The 21,695-nt window shown below is 47.2% G+C and overlaps 1 protein-coding gene across 1 annotated transcript in view; it reads left to right on the top strand.

Moving 5' to 3' along the window:
* Positions 1-21,695, top strand: part of trpm4a (transient receptor potential cation channel, subfamily M, member 4a) — a 505,210-nt gene that overhangs the window by 439,601 nt on the left and 43,914 nt on the right. Inside the window, exon 25 of the mRNA XM_034189807.1 lies at positions 3,733-3,865. Within this exon, the coding sequence (XP_034045698.1) occupies positions 3,733-3,865 (133 nt within the window). The remainder of the gene's footprint in view (positions 1-3,732; positions 3,866-21,695) is intronic.

Genomic DNA, 21,695 nt, shown 5'->3' with positions numbered 1-21,695 from the left:
ACATCCAACCTCTTCATCAAGTGGTGGGTCTCATCAACAACAACGATGAGACAATATTGCAGCTCACCTACAGGAGTGAGGTGAGCCGCCTGGCCACATGGTGCACGTACAACAATCTTCACCTGAACGTGGAGAAGACGAAGGAGATTGGCATGGACTTCAGGAAAGAGCCCAGTCAGCATGCTCCACTAACCATCAATGTCGCTGAAGTTGAGCGGGTGAGCAGCACAAAGTTCCTGGGTGTACACATCTACCAAGACCTGTCCTGGCACATCAACACCACATCCCTGGCCAAAAAATCCCAACAGTGACTCTACTTTCTGCAGAAACTGAGGAAAGCAAAAGCCCAGACCCCCATCATGTACTCCTTCTACAGGGGTACCATTGAGAGCATCCTGACCAGCAGCATCACTGTGTGGTACGGTGCCTGCACCATATCCTGCCACAAGACCCTGCAGCGCACTGTGAAAGCACCTGGGAAGATCATCGGTGTCCTTCTCCCCTCTCTGCTGGACATCTACACACCCGCCTCACCTGCAAAGCCACCAGGATCGCAGGTGACCCCATCCACCCAACTCACAGTTTTTCAGCCTGCTGCCGTCAGGGAGGAGACTGCAGAGTCTCCGGGCCAAAACCAGCAGGCTCAAAGACAGTTCTTTCACCAGGCATTCAGGATGCTCAACTCCCTCCCTGCTCAATGAGCATGTTATGTGACTCTGAATCAAACAGTGACTGGGTGTTGTGCCATGCTCCCACTGCAGTGGGTGATGTCTTGGTGAGGGAGAAATTTTATTTGCAGCTTCACTCAGTGATTGATGACTGCCCCAGAGGGAGCACTTTATTGGTCTTGGGTGATTTCATTGCAACAACTGGCACAGACAGGGCTAGTTATGGATCTGATAACTGTGGTGCAAATGGATCAGTGCTCCTAGACTTTGCAAAGCATCCGGGACTATGGGTTGCCGGATCCTGTTTCATTATTCATACAGTGGGGTAAAAAAGTATTTATTCAGTCCCTGATTGTGCAAGTTCTCCCACGGGATGACATCTTGCATGGAGCCCCAGATTGAGAGAGATTATCAATGGTCTTGTATGTCTTCCATTTTCTTACAATTGCTCCCACAGTTGATTTGTTCACACCAACCTGCTTGACTATTGTAGATTCACTCTTCCCAGCCTGGTGCACATCTACAATTTTCTTCCTGGTGTCCTTCGACAGCTCTTTGGTCTTGGCCATGGTTGATTTTGGACTCTGACTGTTTGAGGCTGTGGACAGGTGTCTTTTATACAGATAACGAGTTCATACAGGTGCCATTAATACAGGTAACAGGTGGAAGACAGAAGAGGTTCTTAAAGAAGAAGTTACAGGTCTGTGAGAGCCAGAAATCTAGCATGTTTGTGGGTAACCAAATATTTATTTTCCACCATAATTTTCAAATAAATTCTTTAAAAATCCTACAGTGTGATTTCCTGGATTTTTTTTCTCATTTCTCATTTAACCCTAACCCTAACCCTAAACCTATGTTGAAAATTACAGAACTTCTCTCATCTTTCTAAGTAGGAGAACTTGCACAATCAGGGGCTGACTAAATACTTTTTTACCCACTGTAGGTACACTGCTGGACACTGTATTCTGATACCAGCAGTGTTGCCAGTTTCACAATGTTCTCTTGAGAAAATACTGGAGAATTCTACAAAACTGTAAGGACTACAGAAATGCCCAGTTTATGAATTCTGACCACTTACTTCTCATGGCTTCCCTAAAGTTTCACTTGATGTTTCACAGAGTTCTGCCTGCTCTGTGCTCAAGATTAAATCTGGCCAGACCTCAAGCTCAGACTGTTGTTCAGCAGTTTATGCACAATCTGGCCTGAGGACTTGGCGACATGAACACAACTGATGATCCAAATGATGCTGGGAGTTTTTCTACAGCCACTCTTTGAAAGTTGTTGAGGAATGTATTGGAAGAGGTATTTAATACTATCTGAGGGCATTCCACATATCATCCAGAGGAGTCGTAGTGCACAGCTTGATGGATATTCCAGGTTGTATAGGGAGTTGAGAAAATGGGCTGTGATGACCCTGAGAGTGGACAAGGAGACATTTATTGGAGGAACCTGTGATCAGCAGGTCTAGTGAACAAACTGCGGACCACCAAATGTTGGTGAGATTGAAAAGGCCATCAAATGGCTGAGGGCAGGGAGAGCTTCAGAGATTTGTGGCGTCAGAGCTGAGCGTCTCCAGGCAGGTGGAGATGCTGTTCTCCTGGCATTGGAAAAAATCTTTGTTTCAGTCTGGGTGACGGATATCATCCCTACAGGCTGGAAGAAAGGACTAATTGTTCCAATCTACAACCCCAATGCCAATGAAGATGGGACGTTGTGTGTCGCCCATTGAAAATGTGTGGCGCATGATGAAGCCCAAAATACGACAACGGAGACCCCGGACTGTTGAACAAATGAAGTCATACATCAAGCAAGAATGGGAAAGAATTCCACCTACAAAGCTTCAACAATTAGTGTCCTCAGTTCCCAAAGGCTTATTGAGTGTTGTTAGAAGGACACAGTGGTAAACATACCATTGTCCCAGCTTTTTTGAAATGTGTTGAGAATTTGTCCAGAAAATTTGTGGGAACCCCAATAAGCTGCTGGATGTCACAGAAAGTCTATATACAGATACTGTGAGTGCTGTACGGGGTGGAGGCAGAGGCTCTGAGTCTTTCCCAGTAAAAATTGGTGTTGATTAGGGATGTGTTCTGGGTCCTACACTGGGTAGAGTTGCGGAAGCCAAAAATGTAGGTGCATTTTCTTTTTTGTTATGATTCTGGCTTTGAGAAGGATGCTGTGATCTTTGTGGAAGCAGTTCATTGATTGCAGCACTTGAGAAGCTGAGTGAGGATTCAGAGAGTCTTGATCCAGGACAGTTGCAAACGCAGACAAATATTCAGGTTTTTATGGCTTCCTGGACTCAGCCATCAAAAGTTTATCTGTATGTGGTGACAGAGTTGACGTTGTAGAGACATTCACTTATCTTGGCAGTAGCATTTATCTCTCTGGGTTGTCTGCATTTGAGATTGAGAGGCACCTGGGAGTCATGAGTTTACTGGGTATTGGTGTTTGGTGGTGCTGATATCTTTATAGGAGAATGAAGGTCCAAGTGTTATTGTGTGGTTGTGAGACTTGGACTCTAACCAGTGGCCTAAGACGATGATTGGATGTCTTTGTTACCAGGTCTCTTTGGAAGATCCTTTTGTGCCACTGGAATGACTGGAATCATCTTAGGGACAATAAGATGCGGAGTATCATTTAAATTGTGATTTTTTTTTTCCTCATATAGTACTTTTTATGCACGGTCCAGCTCATAGGCACCTGAGTGTTGAGGACCCCAGTGGCTGGAGAAGGCCGAAGGGATATCCACATTTCGCCCAGATGCAGAAGCTAGATGTTACTTTAGGTAGATGAGGATAGACTGGTTGTCTGCCTGGATGGTTTCCATCTAGGACACAAGGTGGTATCGTGAATTGTGGCACCAGCACATGCTCCCAGACTTGACTTGACTTTCTAAGGCACCATCAGCTTACTTGTGGTTGTGAAGCAGGTCAAAGACGAACATAAGATGTCAATTATAGGTGTCCAAATATACAACATAAAGAAATATATCGACAGGTGGTATTTAGTCTTCTGAGAGATGTTTTTCCTATTGTGTAATACTAATTTTCTCTGGGATTCCTAGTTAAGGAGCTGCAGGGCCAAAAAGCCAGTCGCATGAATATATGGGAGGCTATCCAAAAAGAAAATCTGCTCTCAGCTCAGAAGAAAGTACAGAGGGAGAGCGACACAGCAAGACTGAAACACACTTCTGTCAAGTAAGTGAGAAATGTACCTTTATAACATTCTACAGCCATGCATTAAAAAAGTTTGGAAGGTGTTTAAAATGTACATGAAGACTGACTGTGATGACTTAGAAACAATTAATATTAGATTTATTGAACACTACAAAGACAACATATCAAAACTGTACATTACAGATGAAAAACAAGCATCTAACACAGCTAAGGGTCCCTTCACACATAGTATGAATGTGGTCAAATTGCAAATGACTTTCGCATGAACCAGAAATCATATGCAATACCTGTAAAATCATAGTTGCCTCTAAATCAAATCAAATCAAATTTATTTATATAGCGCCAAATCACAACAAACAGTTGCCCCAAGGCGCTTTATATTGTAAGGCAAAAGCCATACAATAATTACAGAAAAACCCCAACGGTCAAAACGACCCCCTGTGAGCAAGCACTTGGTGACAGTGGGAAGGAAAAACTCCCTTTTAACAGGAAGAAACCTCCAGCAGAACCAGGCTCAGGGAGGGGCAGTCTTCTGCTGGGACTGGTTGGGGCTGAGGGAGAGAACCAGGAAAAAGACATGCTGTGGAGAGGAGCAGAGATCAATCACTAATGATTAAATGCAGAGTGGTGCATACAGAGCAAAAAGAGAAAGAAACACTCAGTGCATCATAAGAACCCCCCAGCAGTCTAAGTCTATAGCAGCATAACTAAGGGATGGTTCAGGATCACCTGATCCAGCCCTAACTATAAGCTTTAGCAAAAAGGAAAGTTTTAAGCCTAATCTTAAAAGTAGAGAGGGTGTCTGTCTCCCTGATCTGAATTGGGAGCTGGTTCCACAGGAGAGGAGCCTGAAAGCTGAAGGCTCTGCGTCCCATTCTACTCTTACAAACCCTAGGAACTACAAGTAAGCCTGCAGTCTGAGAGCGAAGCGATCTATTGGGGTGATATGGTACTATGAGGTCCCTAAGATAAGATGGGACCTGATTATTCAAAACCTTATAAGTAAGAAGAAGAATTTTAAATTCTATTCTAGAATTAACAGGAAGCCAATGAAGAGAAGCCAATATGCATGAAATATGCTCTCTCCTTCTAGTTCCTGTCAGTACTCTAGCTGCAGCATTTTGAATTAACTGAAGGCTTTTCAGGGAACTTTTAGGACAACCTGATAATAATGAATTACAATAGTCCAGCCTAGAGGAAATAAATGCATGAATTAGTTTTTCAGCATCACTCTGAGACAAGACCTTTCTAATTTTAGAGATATTGCGCAAATGCAAAAAAGCAGTCCTACATATTTGCTTAATATGCGCATTGAAGGACATATCCTGATCAAAAATGACTCCAAGATTTCTCACAGTATTACTAGAGGTCAGGGTAATGCCATCCAGAGTAAGGATCTGGTTAGACACCATGTTTCTAAGATTTGTGGGGCCAAGTACAATAACTTCAGTTTTATCTGAATTTAAAAGCAGGAAATTAGAGGTCATCCATGTCTTTATGTCTGTAAGACAATCCTGCAGTTTAACTAATTGGTGTGTGTCCTCTGGCTTCATGGATAGATAAAGCTGGGTATCATCTGCGTAACAATGAAAATTTAAGCAATACTTTCTAATAATACTGCCTAAGGGAAGCATGTATAAAGTGAATAAAATTAACCTTAGTCTGTGAAGAAGACTCCCCATTTACATGAACAAATTGTAATCTATTAGATAAATATGATTCAAACCACCTATGGCATGCTCTAATCTCTGTAATAAAATTTTATGGTCAACAGTATCAAAAGCAGCACTGAGGTCTAACAGGACAAGCACAGAGATGAGTCCACTGTCTGAGGCCATAAGAAGATCATTTGTAACCTTCACTAATGCTGTTTCTGTACTATGATGAATTCTAAAACCTGACTGAAACTCTTCAAATAGGCCATTCCTCTGCAGATGATCAGTTAGCTGTTTTACAACTACCCTTTCAAGAATTTTTGAGAGAAAAGTAAGGTTCGCGATTGGCCTATAATTAGCTAAGATAGCTGGGTCAAGTGATGGCTTTTTAAGTAATGGTTTAATTACTGCCACCTTAAAAGCCTGTGGTACATAGCCAACTAATAAAGATAGATTGATCATATTTAAGATCGAAGCATTAATTAATGGTAGGGCTTCCTTGAGCAGCCTGGTAGGAATGGGGTCTAATAGACATGTTGATGGTTTGGAGTAAGTGACTAATGAGAATAACTCAGACAGAACAATCGGAGAGAAAGAGTCTAACCAAATACCAGCATTACTGAAAGCAGCCAAAGATAACGATATGTCTTTGGGATGGTTATGAGTAATTTTTTCTCCAATAGTTAAAATTTTATTTGCAAAGAAAGTCATAAAGTCACTACTACTTAAAGTTAAAGGAATACTCAGCTCAATAGAGCTCTGACTCTTTGTCAGCCTGGCTACAGTGCTGAAAAGAAACCTGGGGTTGTTCTTATTTTCTTCAATTAGGGATGAGTAGTAAGATGTCCTAGCTTTACGGAGAGCTTTTTTATAGAGCAACAGACTCTTTTTCCAGGCTAAGTGAAGATCTTCTAAATTAGTGAGATGCCATTTCCTCTCCACCTTATGGGTTATCTGCTTTAAGCTGCGAGTTTGTGAGTTATACCACGGAGTCAAGCACTTCTGATTTAAGGCTCTCTTTTTCAGAGGAGCTATAGCATCCAAAGTTGTGCTCAATGAGGATGTAAAACTATTGACAAGATAATCTATCTCACTCACAGATTTTAGGTAGCTACTCTGCACAGTGTTGGTATATGGCATTGGAGAACATAACAAAGAAGGAATCATATCCTTAAACCTAGTTACAGCGCTTTCCGAAAGACTTCTACTGTAATGAAACTTATTCCCCACTGCTGGGTAGTCCATTAAAGTAAATGTAAATGTTATTAAGAAATGATCAGACAGAAGGGGGTTTTCAGGGAATACTGTTAAGTCTTCAGTTTCCATACCATAAGTCAGAACAAGATCTAAAGTATGGTTAAAGTGGTGAGTGGACTCATTTACATTTTGAGCGAAGCCAACTGAGTCTAATAATAGATTAAATGCAGTGTTGAGGCTGTCATTCTCAGCATCTAAGCACTAAGTCAGACAAAAAGGTCTGAATATTCACAACGAAACTCACAGTAACGACCAGGTGGACAATAGATAACAACAAATAAAACTGTTTTTTGGGACTTCCAATTTGGATGGACAAGACTAAGAGTCAAGCTTTCAAATGAATTAAAGCTCTGTCTGTGTCTTTGATTAATTAATAAACTGGAGTGGAAGAGTGCTGCTACTCTTCCCCCTCGGCCCGTGCTACGAGCATTCTGACAGTTAGTGTGACTCGGGGGTGTTGACTCATTTAAACTAACATATTCATCCTGCTGTAACCAGGTTTCTGTAAGGCAGAATAAATCAATATGTTGATCAATTATTATATCATTTACTAACAGGGACTTAGAAGAGAGAGACCTAATGTTTAATAAACCACATTTAACTGTTTTAGTCTGTGGTGCAGTTGAAGGTGCTATATTATTTTTTCTTTTAAATTTTTATGCTTAAATAGATTTTTACTGGTTGTTGGTGGTCTGGGAGCAGGCACCGTGTCTACGGAGATGGGGTATTGGGGGGATGGCAGGGGGAGAGAAGCTGCAGAGAGGTGTGTAAGACTACAACTCTGCTTCCTGGTCCCAACCCTGGGTAGTCACGGTTTGGAGGATTTAAGAAAATTGGCCAGATTTCTAGAGATGAGAGCTGCTCCATCCAAAGTGGGATGGATGCCGTCTCTCCTAACAAGACCAGGTTTTCCCCAGAAGCTTTGCCAATTATCTATGAAGCCCACCTCATTTTTTGGACACCACTCAGACAGCCAGCAATTCAAGGAGAACATGCGGCTAAACATGTCACTCCCAGTCCAATTGGGGAGGGGCCCAGAGAAAACTACAGAGTCCAACATTGTTTTTGCAAAGTTACACACCAATTCAATGTTAATTTTAGTGACCTCCGATTGGCGTAACCGGGTGTCATTACTGCCGACGTGAATTACAATCTTACCAAATTTACTCTTAGCCTTAGCCAGCAGTTTCAAATTTCCTTCAATGTCGCCTGCTCTGGCCCCCGGAAGACATTTGACTATGGTTGCTGGTGTCGCTAACTTCACATTTCTCAAAACAGAGTTGCCAATAACCAGAGTTTGTTCTTCGGCGGGTGTGTCGCCGAGTGGGGAAAAACGGTTAGAGATGTGAACGGGTTGGTGGTGTACAGGGGGCTTCTGTTTAGGACTACGCTTCCTCCTCACAGTCACCCAGCCGGCCTGCTTTCCCGGCTGCTCGGGATCTGCTGGGGGACAGCTAACAGCGGCTATGCTACCTTGGTCCGCACCAACTACAGGGGCCTGGCTAGCTGTAGGATTTTCCAAGGTGCGGAGCCGAGTCTCCAATTTGCCCAGCCTGGCCTCCAAAGCTACGAATAAGCTACACTTATTACAAGTACCATTACTGCTAAAGGAGGCAGAGGAATAACTAAACATTTCACACCCAGAGCAGAAAAGTGCGGGAGAGGCAGGAGAAGCCACCATGCTAAACTGGCTAAGAGCTAGTAGCTGTGCTAAGCTAGCGGATTCCTAAAAACACACAAAGTGAATAATGTGTAAATAATTTAGAGGTGATTCAGCAGAGGGAGTGCTTTAGTTAAGGCACGTGACGATTACACTGTGAAACAAATCGTTATCTAGTTATCTAGATCAATCTAACTACGCAGATTAAACAGCTAACAGATACAGCAAAACACCGCTGTGCTCCGGAACAGGAAGTGATACAATACCGCAGTGAGAGCCAACCACCAGTAGAGCCACCAAACACCTCGTGCACCTGTTGCTACAACTATTTGCACACACCAGCAGTTGAAAGACATACTGTGCGCTGTGAGAGCCCATCGAACCCTCCTGTGGCAGGTGTCGGCCAAATTCCAGGTGATACACATTAACATCTACAGTAGTGTTCAGAATAATAGTAGTGCGATGTGACTAAAAAGATTAATCCAGGTTTTGAGTATATTTGTTATTGTTACATGGTTGTTACCAGTAGATTCAGTAGATTCTCACAAATCCAATAAGACCAAGCATTCATGATATGCACAATCTTAAGACTATGAAATTGGGCTATTAGTAAAAAAAAAGTAGAAAAGGGGGTGTTCACAATAATAGTAGCATCTGCTGTTGACGCTACAAACTCAAAACTATTATGTTCAAACTGCTTTTTTAGCAATCCTGTGAATCACTAAACTAGTATTTAGTTGTATAACCACAGTTTTTCATGATTTCTTCACATCTGCAAGGCATTAATTTTGTTGGTTTGGAACCAAGATTTTGCTGGTTTACTAGTGTGCTTGGGGTCATTGTCTTGTTGAAACACCCATTTCTGTTGTGTGTTGGGGGGTGTGGCTGGATATTTTGGTGTTCTTTTCTTTTCTTTGCTCTCCAGGTGGCATGAGAACTGATTTGTCTGTGGAGAAGGTGCTGGCTGAAGAATCCTTCACCCTCATCAACATCATGTGCAGCACCTGTGAATGGTGCTCACATGCAACCTTAAAGACTTTCAGCTGAAGCAGATAATTGGATGGCGTTCTGCATTTAAGTCATGTGTGATTCAAGCAGAACTGCCGGGAACTCGATCTTGTGATGTTCGTTTGTGAGACGCTGAGGACCGCGCCTGGGTTTGACACATCGAGCCCGTGAAGCAAGGAAGGGTGAGGGACACATGCTGTCAGCACACATCAAAGGTGATTAAGTGTTTGACTAATTGTTGATAGTAAGCTTGGTATTTTGTTACGCAGTATACTTGAATTGTGATGAGGATTGTGCAGCTCGCTTCTCACTGCTGTGGCATGCAGACAAGTGGTCCTCCACCTGTTGTGAGAAGCTGCTCATTTGCATAAAGCTTAAAATACAGACCTGTATGTGTTGCTGATAGTGTGTGTCTTTTGAAGGATATTAGTTGTAACTGCTAACTTACCTCACCTCTTCTATGCTTCGCAGAGAGTCGGTTTGTCATGTCCACCTGGGGGTTGTTTGGCGGTGGTAGTGGGTCCAGGAGCGCCGGGCTTCGATCCTTTTGGGCGCTGGAGAGCGTGCCAGCCTTCACTCCACCAGAAGGATGCTATTTCTGTTTTTACACTTTTTATGCACCAGCGGGTGAAATAAATATATTGTTTTTGGAACCGCTTTTCTGGTTATTTGTAGCGCTGGGTTCCGTCTGACGCAGGTCCGCTCCTCAACCCGCGTCGACACATAACTCCAGACTGTCTTTGACCATCCTGGAGCTTATCAATGGGTGAGCCTTTGCCATTCTGGTTATTCTTCTATCCATTTTGATGGTTGTTTTCCGTTTTCTTCCATGCGTCTCTGTTTTTTTTTTTTTTTTTTGTCCATTTTAAAGCGTTGGAGATCATTGTAGATGAACAGCCTATAATTTTTTGCACCTGTGTATAAGTTTTCCCCTCTCCAATCAACTTTTTAATCAAACTACGCTGTTCTTCTGAACAATGTCTTGAACGTCCCATTTTCCTCAGGCTTTCAAAGAGAAAAGCATGTTCTACAGGTGCTGGCTTCATCCTTAAATAGGGGACACCTGATTCACACCTGTTTGTTCCACAAAATTGACGAAGTCACTGACTGAATGCCACACTACTATTATTGTGAACACCCCCTTTTCTACTTTTTTTTACTAGTAGCCCAATTTCATAGCCTTAAGAGTGTGAATGAATGCTTGGTCTTGTTGGATTTGTGAGCATCTACTGAATCTACTGGTACCTTGTTTCCCATGTAACAATAAGAAATAGAATCAAAACCTGGATTAATCTTTTTAGTCACATTTTTAGTCACATTTAGTCACTACTATTATTCTGAACACTACTGTAACACCGCTCGCTTGGCACTTAGAAAATGGGTGGACATTTGCAATATTAACACGAAAACAGTCAACAGATGATCAATTTCAAGCTGGCGGTAAAATTTGTCTAAGTGCCCCATGTTGTGGTCTTCATTTACTGGCACTGATTGCACTTTTCAGCATAGTCCAGATATTTTTGATAGAGTTGAGTACATGACTTTAGGAAAGTCATTCCACATACTCAATGTTACACTACTGTTCAGTGTTAACCTGCTGTTCAGTGTTAGTCTGCTGTTCAGTGTTAGCCTGCTGTTGAATGTTAGCCTGCTGTTCAGTGTTAACCTGCTGTTCAGTGTTACTCTGCTGTTCAGGGTTAGCCTGCTGTTCAGTGTTAGCCTGCTGTTTAGTGTTAACCTGCTGTTCACTGTTAGCCTGCTGTTCAGTGTTAGCCTGCTGTTCAGTCTAAAAGCCTTCATCTGTGATGCCATGGATTCATTCCAATAAAAAAGGTGTTTGCACATTTTATACTTTATTGTGATTGTGTTATGGCATTTTATACATTTTACACTTTATTCATTTTACACTGTATGCATTTGCACCCCTTTGAACTGCTTATGGCCCGGTCACACGGCACTTAGCGAAGGGCAACGAAGGCCAAATGAAACAAGAAATCTGGACTTTCGTTGACTTTCTTTGGCATCGTTTAACCTTCGCCCAGCTTCGTTCCTGCAGCTGGCACTTCGTCAGGATTTTTAAACTGTTGAAAAATTTTAACGAATACCACCAAAAACCTCAATTTTTCCGTATTTTGTTTTGCTGTAGTTCTTGATGTTTTTTATTGTTTGCTTAGTTTTTGTAACGTTAGCGTTTAGTTTGACTTCGTTCACCCACCTGAATGTTTTGACAGTACTGTTATTTCTTCCCCTGGTTCTTTCTGTAACACGGCCCCTCACAAAGTACAAACTCAAACTATTCCGCACTTTTAATTTTATTCAAAGTCACAGTAAAAATACCAGGCCTGGATTTTGTAGAACGTCTCTCACAGAACCCCGAACAATGGACACAAACAGTTTTTATAAAGGATTACATAGGCGTGACAGAGGTGGACCTTCATAGTGCACCACCAACACAACGAAGATTCGAACCCATCTGCAATTTGATTAACTAATTTATATTCATCTGGAACTCCTCTTGGTACCCCAATCGCATCTATATAAGTGGTTGAATCGGTGTACATGTCGAAATCTACACATTTTCAAACCAGCAAAAGAATTCAGGCTTAGTATGCAGATGTATTTATTAAAGACAGATACAGATCTGGGGGAATTACATAGGGTGAAGCCAAAGGGAATAATTTATCCATATACATCCAATTGCTGTACAGATTCTCAGTAATATACAACACCAAGAAACACTGGCTATCCTTTTCTGTAGTTGGAGCATCGTATACTACAAGGGGAACTGTTTGTAACACTGGTTTTGGTCCTGTACAAACTACACACCCATTTCTGGCAACCACATGTGCGGCATTACGAATCAATCCAATCCACGAATTCCAGGAACTGAAACTGGTTTCCTAGTTTAACACCAAATCCTTAGTCAAATTCCCCAGTTGTACCATAACATCCAAAAACCGAGAATACACTACAGGATTTCCACCTAACTGTCTTTGTTGCGGATTTATTTTTACTTTAAAATAAGCCATAGGATCTTTGCCTGACATATCTACCCCTAAGATTAATGAAAATTCCCATTGATTCCCATTCATTTTTTTCCAAGGAGATTCCTTCAGATTTTTAATAGAAAATGACAGAGGATAATATTTGCCAGGTTGTTGGGGGTTGTACTGAAGTCAAGTCAATTGTATATTCTGTTGAAGTTTTCCAGCTGTCTTATTTTATCGCAAATCTCCATCTGTTAGGACCTGTATTCCACCATATGTACCTCCATCCTGAACACCATTGTCCATTTTCCAATTGTCCTGTTGTGAAGTACCACATGTAGACGTCATATCCCTGATAATATAGGTCCCATTGATCACATAGATCAAACAAAAAAGTACTGTCTGTGGATTGATTGTACACCAAATTCTCACGGACCGATTGTTTATGTAGCGAGTGACCATTTGTTCAAGGATGTTTCTGCCAAATCAACATCATCACTGCACATGAAATTATAACCATAAGAACCCCCATCTGGGTCCTTGTAGAAGAATCACATAGAACATGCATGTTATCCCACCAAAACTAAAACCAGGGCCAACACTTACCCCCCTAATCTCCTACTGGAAGAAGATATTCCTCTTTCTCTGACAAAAGTAAAGACTTAAGCAATACCATTATCAGATTACGTGGTCCCCTCTTATCTCACAAGTAAATTTTTATTTTATTTTCTCCTTTATTTTATTTTCTCTTATCTCATTACTCCATAAATTGGTGAATGTGGTTGATCCTGTTCATAGGCAAAATACATATTATGTTTCATGATGTGTCCTATGTTCCTGTCCGTGGGAGGATCGGTCTTACAACAATGAGTTTTGGGTATTGCATTACTCAATACTCCACTTGCCACGGTCCTGTCTACCATGGTTCTGTCCAATGGTGATGAGAAGCACGTCTACGTACCCACTCACCAACTTCCACGGGCATAGTCTCCACCTCCTTCTCCTTCATCAGGATCTCTGTTTCCTGTTGAGAAACACTAGCAGCAGTATTTTTTAAATGTCTCAAATACTCACCCACATCCTCCACCTGTGGCTTCTCAGCCAAGGAGTCTAAAGAGGTGGGCATCACTCTACCCATCAAAAGTTCATGTGGGCATGCCTGTGGTATTGTTAACCCATGCCCATGGTCTAGTGGTTAAAGCGTTGGGCTTGAGACCAGAGGATCCTTTTGTTCAAATCCCAGCCTGACCAGAAAATCACTAAGGGCGCCTTGCGTGGCAGCAGCCTGACATCGGGGTGAATGTGAGGCATTGACGTGTAAAGCGCTTTGAGGGTCTGATGCAGATGGAAAAGCGCTGTATAAATGCAGTCCATTTACCATTTAAGCAATCAAATTCCAAACAACACCACAGGCAAAGCCAACAACCAAGTATCCACACAGACCTTAACCAAGGCCTCCTTTAAGGATCTATTGGCCCTTTCCACCATCCTGGGATGCTGGATGGTATACTGCCCCAAACTGATGCTCGATCCCAAAAAATATCTCCACTTCTGCTAACATCACACTAGTGAAATAGGTGCCGTTGTCCGATCTTATCGTAGCAGGAACACCATACCTAGGGATCAAATCTCTAGACAACCAGTTCACCACTTCCTTTGCCTGCTCTGTTTTGGTGGGTGTGGCTTCAACCCATCTCGAAAAAGTATTCACACAAGCCAAAAGATAGTGATAGCCTTTCATTCTATGGTCTGCTCCCATATCAGTAGAAATCTATCACAATCTGCTTCCACAGTCTGTCTGGCACCAGAAAACTGCCCGAACCTGCTTTGAGCACACGCTTAGGGTTATACATTTTACAAACATCATAGCACTGTACATAATATATACACTCATCCCTCATGTAAAGATGCCACCACCGTCTTTCCAACAAGGTGTGAATACGTTGCACACCACAATGGTTCCTTGCATGAGCTTCTCCGCACAAGTCCATCTACTAATCAACCGTCATGGCTCCTCCACAAGCCATCGTCCCCTTTCTTGGCATCCTTATCGAGCCATCCCTGTTTTTCTGAAGGAGCTGCATCCTCTTGTCTTTTCTGTACATTATATACATCCAAGTGCTCCCTAGAAAGTGACAGCAACTTGGTTTCGAAACATTCACCTCATCAAAGGAATTGTGTTCTTGACTATGTTCAGCCGCAACCGGATCCGTTTCATCCATCCATCCATTTTCTTCTGCTTTATCCGAGGTCGGGTCGCGGGGGCAGCAGCTCAAGCAAAGCCGCCCAGACCTCCCGAACCACACACACCTCCCCCAGCCCCTCTGGGGAAACCCCGAGGTGCTCCCAAGCCAGCTGCGAGACGTAGTCCTTCCAGTGTGTCCTGCGTCTTCCCAAGGCCCTCCTCCCGATGTGACGTGCCCGGAACACCTCTCCAGTGAGACGTCCAGCGAGGTGTCCAGCGAGGTGTCCAGCGAGGCGTCCAGGGGGCATCTGAAAAAGATGCCTGAGCCACCTTTCGATGTGGAGGAGCAGCAGCTCGACTGTGAGCTCCTCCCAAGTGACCGAGCTCCTCACCCTATCTCTAAGGGAGGGCCCAGCCACCCTGTGGAGGAACACACATCTCGGCCGCTTGTATTCGCGATCTTGTTCTTTCGGTCATGAGCCAAATCTCATGACCATAGGTAAGGGTCAGAACGTAGATCGATCGGTAAATCAAGAGCTTTGCCCCATGGCCTCGGATCTGGAGGTGCTGATTTTCATCCTGGATGCTTCATACTCGGCTGCAAACTGCTCCAGTGCACGCTGAAGGTCCTGAATTGACGAAGCCAACAGAACCACATCATCCGCAAACAGAAGAGACAAAATTCTGTGGTTCCCAAACTGGACCCCCTCTACACCCTGACTGTGCCTAGAAATTCTGTCCATAAAGGGAATGAACAGAACCGGTGACAAAGGGCAGCCCTGGCCGAGGCCGACGTGCTTGACTTACTATCGGCAATGCGAACCAAGCTCCTGCTGCGGTCGTACAGGGACTAGATTGTTGGGAAGGTGTCGTAGCACGGACCCACAACAGGGGGCGCAAATGAACGGACAATAAGTAAGCCAAAAGGTAACAATTTAATGTTGTGATATTACCCAACGAAACGTGTCTTAATGTTCACAGTCAATAAACACCAGGTGACGTGTGGGCAGGCTCGAAGATAGAAGACGCCTGACGAGAGAGAAGCCGCGTCCCATACGGCCTCCACCACCAACGGCCTGAAGAACACCGGAGCCGCCAAGTCCCGAGTCCCCAGGTGGCCTCTGTCTTCGGCTGTCGACCCTGGTACTGCTGGCAGAAAACAGAAAGATGATGTGTGAGTGTGAGTCCGCACACTCAGTAATTAACAGTCCAGACACCGTTAGGAGGGAGCACCTCCACCTCCAAATCACACACACTCGTGCAGCTCCTGATCAACCACTTATCTGGGACGGGGTGCGAGGTGAAAACGTCACTGTCACACCAAACGCCAATCCTCCAGACAAGGAAAGCACCAGGAAAACGGCTGCAACAGAAGTTCAGATTACTATTCAACGTATAAGTCAGCAGAGAAAATTACCTTAGTACTGGTAGTCGATTTCTCGGCGGGGAGGTGGAGTTGCAGTCCGGCTTATATGGTGGTGTAGATGAGTGACAGCTGGAGTAATGAGTGACAGCTGTCACCTCCTCTGGGTCTGGCGCCCTCTCGTGCTTGGAGCCCGCACTCCAAGCAGGGCGCCCTCTGGTGGTAGTGGGCCAGCAGTACCTCCTCTTCAGCGGCCCACACAACAGGACCCCCCCCTCAACGGGCGCCTCCTGGCGCCCGACCAGGCTTGTCCGGGTGTCGTCTGTAGAAATTGGCCAGGAGGGCCGGGTCCAGGATGAAGCTCCTCTTCACCCAGGAGCGTTCCTCAGGTCCATACCCCTCCCAGTCCACCAGATATTGGAACCCCCGGCCCTTACGACGGATGTCCAGGAGCCTGCGGACCGTCCAAGCAGGCTCCCCGTCGATGAGCCGGGCAGGAGGTGGCGTAGGGCCAGGTGCACAGAGGGGCGAGGTGTGGTGTGGCTTGATACGGGACACGTGGAAAACAGGGTGGACCCGCAGTGAAGCTGGGAGTCAGAGCTTCACTGCGGCCGGGTTGATGATCTTGAGGATGGGGAACGGGCCGATGTATCTGTCCTTTAATTTGGGTGAGTCCACACAGAGGGGGATGTCCTTGGTTGACAGCCACACCTCCTGCCCGGGCTGGTATGTGGGGGCCGGGGAACGTCGGCGGTCCGCATGGGTTTTGGCCCTCGTCCGGGCCTTTAATAGGGCAGAGCGGGCGGCCCGCCACACCCGGCGACACCTCCTGAGGTGGGCCTGGACCGAGGGCACACCGACCTCTCCCTCCACCAGCGGGAACAATGGGGGCTAGAACCCCAAACATGCCTCAAAAGGGGAGAGGCCGGTAGCAGACTTGGCTGTTATGGGCATACTCGATCCAGGCCAGATGGTGACTCCAGGCCGCCGGGTACGCGGAGGTGACGCAGCGAAGGGCCTGTTCCAACTCCTGGTTAGCCCGCTCTGCCTGGCCGTTGGTCTGGGGGTGGTACCCGGACGAGAGACTCACGGTGGCCCCCAGCTCCTTACAGAAACTCTTCCACACCTGTGAAGAGAACTGGGGACCATGATCTGAAACGATGTCCGATGGTATCCCATGCAGCCGCATGACGTGGTGGACCAGGAGGTCTGCCGTCTCCTGGGCCGTCGGGAGCTTCGGGAGGGCCACGAAGTGGGCCGCCTTGGAGAACCGGTCCACTATCGTGAGAATAATGGTGTTGCCCTGGGACGGCGGGAGGCCCGTGATGAAGTCCAGGCCGATGTGAGACCAGGGGCGATGAGGCACTGGCAGGGGATGGAGGAGTCCCGTCGTCCTCCGATGGTCTGCCTTGCCCCTGGCGCAGATGGTACAGGCCTGGACGTAGTCCCGGACGTCGGTTTCCAGGGACGCCCACCAGAAGCGCTGCTGGACTACTGCCACGGTCCTACGCACTCCGGGATGACAGGAGAGCTTGGACCCGTGACAGAAGTCCAATACGGCAGCTCTTGCCTCTGGTGGGACGTACAGTCTGTTCTTGTGGCCTGTCCCCGGGTCCGGGCTCCTTGTCAGGGCCTCCCGGACGGTCTTCTCCACGTCCCAGGTGAGGGTGGCCACGACAGTGGACTCGGGGATGATGGTCTCGGTGGGGTTCGACAGCCCCGCTTTGGCTTCTTCTTCGTGCACCCGGGACAATGCATCTGGTTTTTGGTTCTTGGTCCCGGGGCGATACGTGATCTGGAAGTCAAAGCGCCCGAAGAACAGAGACCAGCGGGCTTGCCTGGGGTTCAGCCGCTTGGCGGTCCGGATGTACTCCAGGTTCCGATGGTCTGTGAAAACCGTGAAGGGCAACGATGCCCCCTCCAGCAGGTGTCTCCACTCTTCAAGAGCCTCCTTCACCGCAAGAAGTTCCCGATTGCCGATGTCATAGTTCCGTTCAGCTGGGGTCAACCTGCAGGAATAAAAGGCACAAGGATGGAGGACTTTATCAGCCTCCACGCTCTGGGACAGCACGGCTCCTATCCCTGAGTCAGAGGCGTCCACTTCTACTATGTACTGGCGATCAGGATCAGGCTGCACCAGAACTGGTGCAGTCGAGAACCGGCGTTTCAACTCCTGGAACGCGGCTTCGCACCGATCCGACCAGGCGAAGGGGACCTTGGTGGAGGTCAGGGCAGTCAGGGGGCTAACTACCTGACTGTAACCTTTAATGAACCTCCTGTAGAAATTTGCAAAGCCTAGGAACTGCTGTAGTTTCCTGCGGCTTATCGGTTGGGGCCAATCTCTCACCGCCGCAACCTTAGCCGGATCAGGGGCGACGGAGTTGGAGGAGATGATGAACCCCAGGAAGGACAAAGAAGTGCGGTGGAACTCGCACTTCTCGCCCTTCACAAACAGCCGGTTCTCCAACAACCGCTGTAGGACCTGATGTACATGTTGGACATGGGTCTCAGGGTCCGGGGAAAAGATGAGTATATCGTCCAGATACACGAAGACGAACCGATGCAGGAAGTCCCGCAAGACGTCATTTACCAAAGCTTGGAACGTCGCGGGGGCGTTAGTGAGGCCGAACGGCATGACCAGGTACTCAAAATGACCTAACGGGGTGTTGAATGCCGTCTTCCATTCGTCTCCCTTCCGGACCCGAACCAGGTGGTACGCGTTTCTAAGATCCAATTTTGTGAAAATTTGGGCTCCATGCAGGGGCGTGAACACTGAATCCAACAGAGGTAACGGGTATCAGTTGCGAACCGTGATCTCGTTCAGCCCTCTGTAATCAATGCATGGACGGAGTCCGCCGTCTTTCTTGCCCACAAAAAAGAAACCAGCACCCATCGGGGAGGTGGAGTTCCGGATCAGCCCAGCAGCTAAGGAGTCCCGGATGTAGGTCTCCATTGATTCGCGTTCCGGACGTGAGAGGTTGTACAACCTACTGGACGGGTACTCAGCGCCCGGGACCAAATCGATGGCACAATCATACGGTCGGTGCGGGGGAAGAGTGAGTGCCAGATCTTTGCTGAAAACGTCAGCAAGATCGTGGTACTCCTTTGGCACCGCCGATAGATTGGGGGGAACTTTGACCTCCTCATTAGCCGTAGTGCCGGGAGGAACCGAGGATCCTAAGCACTCCCGGTGGCAGGTTTCGCTCCACTGCGTCACAACCCCAGACGGCCAATCAATCCGGGGATTGTGCTTCACCATCCATGGAAAGCCCAAAATCACTCGGGAGGTAGAAGGTGTTACATGGAACACTATCTCCTCCCTGTGATTCCCAGACACAACCAAAGTCACTGGTTGTGTCTGATGTGTGATTAATGGAAGCAGGGTGCCATCTAGTGCTCGCACCTGCAATGGTGCCGGCAGAGCCACCAGAGGGAGTCCTACTTCCTTTACCCATCTGCTGTCCAGCAGATTCCCTTCAGACCCTGTGTCTATCAGTGCTGGGGCATGAAGGGTTAAATCCCCACAAAGGATTGTTACTGGGATTCGTGCAGATTTGCGGGGTTTTCCCGCGTGCGTGTTATGACCCACCCTTAGCCCAGTTTCTAAGGACGGGCGTTGTAGTTTGACCGTTTTAGGGCAGTCCTTCTGCATGTGCTCGCAAGAGCCGCAGACAAAACACTCCCCGCGGGCCAGCCTCCTTTGTCTGATTTTTGATCTTAATTTGGCCCTGCTCGTGTCCCTAGCCTCCTCAGCAGGGGGAGCCGTAGCCACACGGAGCTCTCTGGCAGTGAAGCGTGGGGACGACGCCACCTTGTCGGAACCGGAAGGGGGAGGGACGGCTCGTGCCCGGTCACGCCCCCCGGCCTGCTCCCGACGATGCTCATTTAAACGGTTGTCTAAACGTATAACCAAATCGATCAGCCCGTCAAATTCCCGCGGTTCCTCCTTGGCCAGTAGGTGCTCCTTAAGGACCGGGGACAGTCCATTTACAAAGGCGGCGCGGAGCGCAACGTTATTCCAGCCGGACCTCGCTGCCGCGATGCGGAAGTCGACTGCATACTCGGCTGCGCTACGGCGCCCCTGTCTTATCGACAGCAGCACGTTCGAAGCGGTCTCGCCTCTGTTGGGATGATCAAACACTTGTTTGAATTCCCGTACCAACCCAGAATAAGACGTTAGGAGCTGTGAATTCTGCTCCCAAAGCGCCGTAGCCCATGCGCGTGCCTTTCCTTGAAGCAAATTAATAACATAAGCCACCCGGCTAGCGTCTGATGCGTACATGACGGGGCGCTGTGAAAAGACGAGCGAACACTTCATGAGGAAGTCCGCGCACGTCTCGACACAGCCCCCGTACGGTTCCGGAGGGCTTATGTATGCTTCAGGGGACGGTGGGGGGGTTCGTTGAACGACCAGTGGAACGTCTAATACGGGCCCAGGACCAGCCAGAGGAGTGGCTGCAGCAGCGCCCTGATCGCGCGCTTCCACCCTGGCGGTGAGAGCCTCCACCCTCCGATTAAGGAGGACACTCTGCTCGGTCACAAATACTAACCGGGCCTTGAAGGCGGTTAAGATCTGCTGCAGCTCACTCAACCCGCCTCCCGCTGACGCCTGCGCTCCTGGCTCTTCCATTGGCCGTTCAAGCTGGAGTTGACGCCCCTCGGAGTCCATGACGATGGCCGAGAAATCCTGTTGGGAAGGTGTCGTAGCACTGAACCACAACAGGGGGCGCAAATGAACGGACAATAAGTAAGCCAAAAGGTAACAATTTAATGTTGTGATATTACACAACGAAACGTGTCTTAATGTTCACAGTCAATAAACACCAGGTGACGTGTGGGCAGGCTCGAAGATAGAAGACGCCCGACGAGAGAGAAGCCGCGTCCCACACGGCCTCCACCACCAACGGCCTGAAGAACACCGGAGCCGCCAAGTCCCGAGTCCCCAGGTGGCCTCTGTCTTCGGCTGTCGACCCTGGTACTGCTGGCAGAAAACAGAAAGATGATGTGTGAGTGTGAGTCCGCACACTCAGTAATTAACAGTCCAGACACCGTTAGGAGGGAGCACCTCCACCTCCAAATCACACACACTCGTGCAGCTCCTGATCAACCACTTATCTGGGACGGGGTGCGAGGTGAAGCCGTCACTGTCACACCAAACGCCAATCCTCCAGACAAGGAAAGCACCAGGAAAACGGCTGCAACAGAAGTTCAGATTACTATTCAACGTATAAGTCAGCAGAGAAAATTACCTTAGTACTGGTAGTCGATTTCTCGGCGGGGAGGTGGAGTTGCAGTCCGGCTTATATGGTGGTGTAGATGAGTGACAGCTGGAGTAATGAGTGACAGCTGTCACCTCCTCTGGGTCTGGCGCCCTCTCGTGCTTGGAGCCCGCACTCCAAGCAGGGCGCCCTCTGGTGGTAGTGGGCCAGCAGTACCTCCTCTTCAGCGGCCCACACAACATAGATAGCCCTTAACAAAGGACCCCGGACCCCATACTCCCGGAGCACCCAGCACAGGGCGCCTCAAGGGACACAGTCGAACGCCTTCTCCAGATCCACGAAACACATGCAGACTGGTTGGGCAAACTCCCATGAACCCTCGAGCACCCGATGGAGTGTGTAGAGCTGGTCCAGTGTGCCGCGACCAGGACAAAAACCACACTGCTCCTCCTGAATCCGAGGTTCGACTATCAGTCAAATTCTACTCTCCAGTACTCTGGAATAGACCTTACCGGGG

The sequence above is a fragment of the Thalassophryne amazonica genome, chromosome 16 (assembly GCF_902500255.1).
Source record: "Thalassophryne amazonica chromosome 16, fThaAma1.1, whole genome shotgun sequence".
Taxonomy (NCBI): Eukaryota; Metazoa; Chordata; class Actinopteri; order Batrachoidiformes; family Batrachoididae; genus Thalassophryne; species Thalassophryne amazonica.
Note: the sequence above shows the minus strand (reverse complement) of the source record. Positions and strands in the feature narration are given on the sequence as shown.